This window comes from Rhamphochromis sp. 'chilingali', assembly GCF_963969265.1.
Source record: "Rhamphochromis sp. 'chilingali' genome assembly, chromosome: 20".
Taxonomy (NCBI): domain Eukaryota; kingdom Metazoa; phylum Chordata; class Actinopteri; order Cichliformes; family Cichlidae; genus Rhamphochromis; species Rhamphochromis sp. 'chilingali'.
The window spans coordinates 19,298,487-19,306,613 of NC_137947.1; the positions used below are offsets into that span (position 1 = coordinate 19,298,487).

The 8,127-nt window shown below is 38.8% G+C and overlaps 1 protein-coding gene across 1 annotated transcript in view; it reads right to left on the reverse strand.

The window, feature by feature from the left end:
- Positions 1 to 2,518, reverse strand: part of LOC308387859 (E3 ubiquitin-protein ligase NEURL1-like) — a 34,879-nt gene extending 32,361 nt beyond the window's left edge. The window contains exon 1 of the mRNA XM_080868189.1: positions 2,269 to 2,518. Within this exon, the coding sequence (XP_080724315.1) occupies positions 2,269 to 2,302 (34 nt within the window). The 5' untranslated portion in view covers positions 2,303 to 2,518. The remainder of the gene's footprint in view (positions 1 to 2,268) is intronic.
- Between the last annotated feature and the right edge of the window lie 5,609 nt (positions 2,519 to 8,127).

An 8,127-nucleotide genomic window follows, 5' to 3' on the forward strand; every position in this document is an offset into this window, starting at 1 on the left:
GAAAGCCTATTTTATTTGTCATGAGCTAACAGGTATACATGCACAGTGTTAAAGATGTATACTGGACTGTAACATGATGTAAACTTTGGGCTGGATTAGTTGTTTGCTCTAGAAAATTATGAAAACATGTCAAACAATTTCACAGCTCAAGGTGATACCTTGAAATGTCTTGTTTTTATTTTCTCAGCAACAGTCCAAAACCGTCCAAAAATGCAGTGTTCCTATTTGAAAACATCGAACTAAAGAATTTTTAAGTAAGAACAATGCATGCCAGAGTCGTCATGAAGGTTTACCAAACGGGGAGGAGTGAAGGTTGAATGATTCATGAGCCCTTAAGATGGAGGTGGGCCCTGCAATGCGACAGGGATTATTAAGGTTTACATTTTTAGGGCCCCGATTGAACACATGGCTGACAGCCAAGAACTTCTAGCTGTGCCCCTGTCTGCACCTGTATTGTGTCACACCAGTGGACCCTACAACTGAAACTGGAAAAGGGATCACATGAACTGGTTCATCTGGGTGTGCTAGAAAGCACTTGGTATATCAAAAAGTACCAAACTGCAATTGTAAACTAAAGCAAGATAATACCAATATGGAAGAGAGATGAAACCAAAAATATTATAATATGGATATGGAACGTAAAAGTTAGAAAAATAGGATGGGCAGGTTGGTGCTGATAGACAGCGTTGGAGACCTGAATAAAAAGTGAAAAGGAAGACTGTAAACTCTATATAAGTTATCACCTTCATTGTACCACCTGAACAGAAAAATGAACCCAAAAACTGTTGCTGTCCTAAAACATTTATAGCCAGAGACAGTGGAAGATCATTTGTGCTGGTATAAAATTATTTCTATCCAATTTAGTTAATCTGACTTGAGTTCACTGAAATATAATGGTCACAAATGATCAGAAATACAAGAGAATGCCAGGTTTCTATCAAATAAGGCCACACAGACTTGTGGCATTTACTGTATGTGGACTGTTTACAATAACTAGGAACCAAAAACCACAGAGCATTCAATCATCTGGCAAATCTTTGCTGATGTAAAGCAACTGAAAGCTAATCAAAACACTACATCCCACAAAAGACATAGTGTAACACTAGAACTGCATCAGTTAGGCCCCCAACAAGACGCTATTAATGGGATTCTTATAATTCAATTTACCTGATGGTTATATTTCTTTATTAGTCACTTCATGTTCTTCCATAAAATGACAGAAAAGAGCGTAAACTCATCAAAATTCCCTGCCCGTCAACCATCAGTTCATACTCAAGGTTATTAAATTTAAAATGAGTAAGCCACAGAAAATCTGCAAACCATCACATGTGAGAGGCCAGAGCCAGAGAACTTTCTACTTGGTTTACTTGGGAATTAACTGAAACAATCACATATCCAAAAGCATTATGTTTCTGGAGACTGAATAATCGATTCAAAGTATTGCTTCAGCTCTACCCTAATGCCTGATACATGAACTTTTACTGTGCCAACTTTAAATTTAAATGCTTAATCTTAATAAAACAGCACTAACGAGTTAAACGCTTAAAAAAAACAAAAGACCACAGTCATCTTAAATTCATTTAGTGCTCAGCATAGTTTAATAACAGGTTTAAGAAATTTTACTAAATGCATGTTGTGTGTACTTATATCAGTGTCAGACTCCCAATAATCATTCAAAACTAAACGGGGTTCTATATGACTTTTACCACTGAACGTACACCTAAAAAGTGAAACAGAATACAAGCAAAAAGCAGAGGAAACAAGATACCCTGTACCTGCTCACTATTATAATTTCAGACACGCAGGTTCATTAAAAAGAGGCAGGAGACTCTAAAAGTGTTAGGCATCAACTAAAGGCAGAGATAAATAAATAAATAAAAATAACAAGCAGGTGGGTAAAAAAAAAAAAGTTGAAGGCTATTTAATCCTCTAACCAGCTCAGTTCAGTTTGTCCTGTTTGGTTTCTTTTGCTGGAAGTCGGTTAATATGTCGCAGAGGATTTTCACACTTAAAAAACACCAGTGTCTTTAATCCTAAACCAGTCGTGACTTACAAATGGTGCTTAAACTTGGCCAAAGCGGCTGTAATTTCACTTCTCCTTTATTTTAGGCTCCCAGGACGCCTACAGTTTTCATGCACACTGGCTTGAAGCTGCACAAGCCAAGCCTACAACTCGTTTATATCGTCTCCTCTTATAATATTACAGTTGTGGCGCATAATAAACAATCGGCACACGCTCTCCTGTCCGGTGACGCCAGATGCCCTTACCGTAAAAGGTATTCCTGGTGATCTGACCTCCCATGGCTGGATGCAAGGTGCGTTCACCTCTCCCTCTAACTGCGACCTGGATCCACAGTATTCACATTCAGCCTCGCGTCCTCAGCAGCGACATTATATGGACACCACACTGTTCACACACGCACAGGGGGGGGAAAAAGAGTCCCGACAGTGATTCAGCGTTAGGTTGTGTCTATCCAAAGATTCATCGACATCAAGCAGCAGCTCACAGCAACTAACAGATCCAGCACGCAGTGGCTCACTTCAGTCCGCGCGGAAATTAACATAAAAGGTGGTAGTGTAGGTGGAGCTTCACAGGACTATTGACGCTGTAGTCACCAGAGCAGACTTCAAGAGCGTTAACTAGCAAGAAATAGTTATTATATTCCCAGATTATATAGACACTTAAAGCACAGTTATCTCCAGTACAGTGTTCTGTTCACATTGTACGACTGCGAGGAATCACTCATCCAACAAAGAGCTTGTTTTGTTTTTGTTTTTTAATACTTTTTATTAAACTGTAAAATTTCTAATCATTTTCATAACCATGTTGTGTCCTCGTGTTCCACAGTTCGTGTAGTGGCTACTGCTGGTGCACCACAGTATATCAAGCACGTGGCGCTCGGTTTTCCACCCCACTTGTTGCCCACCATGTGTGCTGTCCCTACTATCCTTTCATCTTCCTCCCCCCCCCCCCCCCCCCCAAGTAGGCAATTTACATTCCCATGGAGAAACTCACTGAATTCAATAGATGGTAAAATAAAAAATCCAAGGAAGAATATTTTCTGACAGTGTCTGATTTTTGTAGTTGTTTTGGCATAAAAATCCAGTTGTGACCTCAAGCATCCCTCTGGAGGATTAATCCACTTGATCAGCCATAAAGATATGTCACACAGCTGGAAGAAGTTCCTTCCAACAACAGGTTAAGGAGTTTATGTTCCTCTAATGCCAACATCTGTACTCAGAGCAGCATTTCAAGATTTACTTGGCAGTGTGTATGAGGATAAATAAAGACACTTTCTGATGGGTCTTGGCAGAGGAGTTGCCATGATGACCAGAGCAAGACACTCCTGGCTTGAGGCTCAATGCGATACTGGTGCTGTGAAACAGGGAGGCCATGTAGTATATTAGGTTTATTTGAGAGCTTTGATTGATCTTTGAGCTGGAAAAGTTTTTTTTATGCATGCAAGCAGATCTCAGAACAACTTTCATTCAGTGCAACATTTTCAAATTTCCAGATCATGACTGGACTTTCTACCTGTTAAATCAAAGGGGGTGATCTCACATTGAAAATGTTAATATAACTGACCTTTTTCAAATTAAAGTAAAGGAAGAGCTTGTTGCACACACATCTCCAAAGTGTCTGGCTCTAGACATTCAGAGTTGGCATGCTGGCCATGTTTCCCAGCGGGCACCTCTCAGGATCTGCCTTATTGTCGCTTTAGCATTTATATAACTTGTATCAGCAGCCAGGCCTGTGAGACACTGTATTGGCTCAGTAGCATGGGCTATATTCTTGTGTTGTTTATACAAACTGATTGCGGTTTACTTGACTGTAAGCAATTTCCAACGGGGGTAAAGCCATATGACTTGGGGTTTTTCATGCAGCATTTTACATCGTCATTTTCTATGAAAAGTGGTCAAAACAATTTTATTTGTCAAAGAAAGCAGAGATAAACTAAAAGTATCAAAACAAAATGTGTGAACAGAACACTTAGGAATTTATAGCATGGACCCCGTAGCGATCGCAGTCATGCTTAATGGTGTATGACATGCCACCTGATCACTGGGCTGTCAAAAAAACTGACTGGCTGTTCTGTAATACAAGAAGAAGTGCAGTTCACTGTGAAATGATAAAACGTGATGGTTTGTGTCCTACGGTAATAGTTCAAAACTGCATGCTGCTAATCATGCACCATGGAAAGTTGCCAAAATACCTAGCAATTGCAAAAGATCACTTAGAAAATACAAAAAACCCCGAAATGTGTGTTATTTGTGTAAGCTCTAAGTAGCACCCCATACCTAACCTGTTACGGTGCCGTGATGTGTGAGTCATCTCATATAAATGCAATGGCACAACCTTATATAAATAAACAGACTGACATATAGCTATGATATTTTTGCAGATGTCTTTGTTGCAGCTTTGCATGGCTAGAATACACCTTTGTTTTACATACCTATATTTGTTGTTGTTGGGTATTTCTATTTGTAGTCTTTGCATCTCTTTGTAATAGTTTTGCACCTGTTTATGCCTCTAGTACACTTTTCCTTTCTAATAATAGTGTATAGAGACATATTGCCCTTATATTCTTATGTGTCTATATTCTAGTTTTAAAAATACATATATATTCACACCTTTAGATTTAGATGCTCTGAAATTTTATTTTGATGTGCACTAACTGTTGTATGGCCTATATTTGTATAGCGCTTTACTTAGTCCCTATGGACGCCAAAGCACTTTACGCTACATTCCCAAATGTCAGTAAAGTTGCCTTTCTCTTCTATTGTATTCTTTTCTTCTCCAAGTCTTTGTAATTCTGTTGTCCACTTTTATAATTTGGTAGTTGTTTTGCATCTTTAATAAGCCATCATGCATGATTTTAAAGTCATTCTGCAATAGTTTTTTTTTTTTGGCTCTTTGTATTCATTTTTCTAACTATTTTGTAGACGCTTGCATCCCTTGCAGTCATTTCTTCTTGCAACTCTTTGTAGTTGTTTTGGATCATGGTGTAGTTGTTTTGTATTTCTTTGCAGTCACAATGTGCAGGGTTGTTGTTTTTTTGCATCAGTGTTCATTATTTTTGCAGACATTTTGCATATTTTTGTAGTTGTTTCGCGTCTTTTATTAGTTATTCTAGATGTTTTAAGTGTAATTTTGTATATCTCCAAAATATGGTTCTTTGTACCTCAACTCTTGTAGCCCTTTTGCATCTCTTTGTGGTTGTGTTACAACATTTCACATCTGCAGAAATGCACATTGCATCCATTTTCTTAGTTATCTTGTGTCTCTTTGTGGTTTCATGTCTCTTTTTTGCAATTACTTTGCACCCATTCTAGTAGTTGTGTGTTTATTTATAGCTGTTTGTTACATTTGTAGTTGTGTAAATGCTGTGGTTTGCTCTATGTCTCTTTGTAGTCATTTTCAAAAGAAAAAAAAGAACACTGTTTTGCTTCTCTTTCTTGGACCCCGGAGCAAGTCCCTGCTAGGTTCAGTAATCCCTACATGGAAGTCACAGAATGTGGCTTACATTTCAGAACTGGCTCAGTTTGCTTAAATACAAACACTATTGAGATTTTTATTATTACCTAGTTCTTTGTGCAATAGCTTTGAACCATTCACTCAGAATTGGATACACACTGTATACCCTGACAGAACAGACTGACACCTCCTCCCACAGTAGATTATTTGTAGATGGGCGCCTGGCAGGCAGCAGCTGCCTGGTGGGGTGTGCTGGCGTTGGGCCTCCACGGACATCTTGCACTCTTGCTCTCTTCTGGGATGATCCATGTTGAACAAAAACACCATTCAACTCAGAGTTTGGATCCTCGCCCGGGAGCCATATGCAAAACATTACAAAGCAACACAAGAGCATCATATGATCCTCAACAGGGGGGTGTCGGGAGAAAAGGAACCCCACCCGGCAGGCACGTATTAGAGGTGAAATATAGGTTGTCACATAACATTGCAAAGTGACACTGACATAGGAAAGATACCAGCTGACTTTTTTAAAACTAAAGTGTAGCTAGAAGGCAATCACAGCATTCATTTAATTGCACCAGAATCCCTTTCTCTGTTGGCAAAGAAGTTCTGCAGAAAGATTTATTAGAATTACAATCACAGTTTGTAAGAAGTTGTCAGTGTACCTACAGGCGCTGCCAAAATGTGCAGATAAACAGAGATTCAGCTGTTCTGCAAAGAAAATAGGTACACAAAAGATCCTAGTTTCTCTTCCATAGTTCATTGCCTCACTTTACGGCATTACTCAACTGTGTTTCAGTGATATTTATTATATCATGTGGTCCTTTTTACTTTTCCAACACACTTTTGTGTTTGTTATCATTATATCACAGCATTATGTGTTCTTTATTTTAAATGGGTTTTTTTAGCCTGGCATTCAGTGGTGTTAAGTCATCCAAAGACGGAGTAACTGAAGGATTATCTATGAGATTATGACCTGTGAGACTACGGATCAACTCACTGAGAAGCAAGCGTCTCAATATATGAGATCACTGAGAAGTGTGCATAACAATCCACACTAATCATCTAAAAGCTACTCTAAACAGCAGCACAAGAGCATCTTTAGCCCATTTTACACAGAATCATAGGCTTTCAAAGTGTAATTGCTGTTTACATGTGACCAGTCTATGGATAATAAAATAAGTGTCCAATAGCACATCTTTAATCAAACTTCTGGGTCAAATGTCTGTGTAGGTTCTCGGTCCTGCAGGTCATGGTAGTCTTAAGAGCTTGAAAAGAGCGCAAGTCCTGGGTTAAATTCTTTCCATGTCACTAATAGGCAGGATGAGGATAGATGCAAGGAGTTGCCTCAAATCAATTAGAGTGAATTTTGCTGGATTTACTGGTTCAGATGTTAAATAATATTATTATTCTTAATGCTTTGCATAACTGGTCAGATGAGATTATTAAATATATTATATTTGGAAATAAATACCATGTGACTGTATTACTCCTACTGATTATAAGGGAACTGCTCTCACGTGTGGTGCTCTGCATGGCAACATATAAATACAGAATTTCCACATCAATATTTGCTCATGTAAGCCTGCATTATACACTTAAATCAAACGGACAGGGTGTTATTGTTTCTTCTCTCAGTTTTTTTTTCTCTTTTTCAGGAAGACAATTTTTAACTCAGTGGCTTGAGTTCAGCCAATGCAACAGAAGTAACAATAGGTCATTTGGAAAAAACAGCTGAAAAAAGTCAGTAGTTGGATGAAATTTTTAATTGTACTCAACTCTAGAGATCATCTGTGGTGTCATAAAACATTTAGCAGGAGTCATTTGCTCTCTGTCTGCACAAGTTATTATTTCTTTTAAAGAAAGGAGCAGCTGCAGTCACCGGGAACAAACTTGACATAAAACACCTGCTAGGTTGTCAAATGAGGTGTTTTAAGCTTCATGAGTGTGTTATTGAGTCAGGAAGGTGCCTGGTCACGAACATGATCTCAAGCAATAATCTTGACATGACTGCGTAAGGGTTCCTCTAGACACACCGGTAAAATTGGGCTGCCTCGAGTGAGCAAATACAGCAGTCCACAGTGACAGCTCTTCACATTACGAATGTGGAAATGAGCAGCAACAGCAAGTTTGGAGAGTAGAAGCACTCAGTCGGATTACCATATGTACAAACCTGTACAAAAATTTAGGATGTTGCATAAACTGCGAGTTAAAGCGACGTAAAAGCACATCATTCAAACGCTATACAGTACAGTGCAAAGGTCTTGAGCCAACCCTCATTTCTTCATATTTTGCTTCCAGGGAGCGAGACTTTCTTTTTCCTTTTTTCATGACCATTTTCACCTAATTTCATCAAATTCAAAGGATGAGCCTGTGTTGTGTCTACATACATAATAGTGAATGAGCAGTATCAGGAGAAAAAATCTAGGAAAGCTCTCACACGTGACCTGAGAGATGCATCTAGACCTTCAGTTGCTCTGTCTACTGTTCACAAAAAGACAATGGGCTCAGTAGAAGGGTGGCTGTGAAATACCATTCTTAAGGAAATAAGAAATGGCTGAAGTATCACACAAGAACTGGACTGGAAATCAGTGGCAGCCAGTCTTGAGGAGGTGATGAATCCAAATTGGAATTTTTTTTGGTTCAAATCA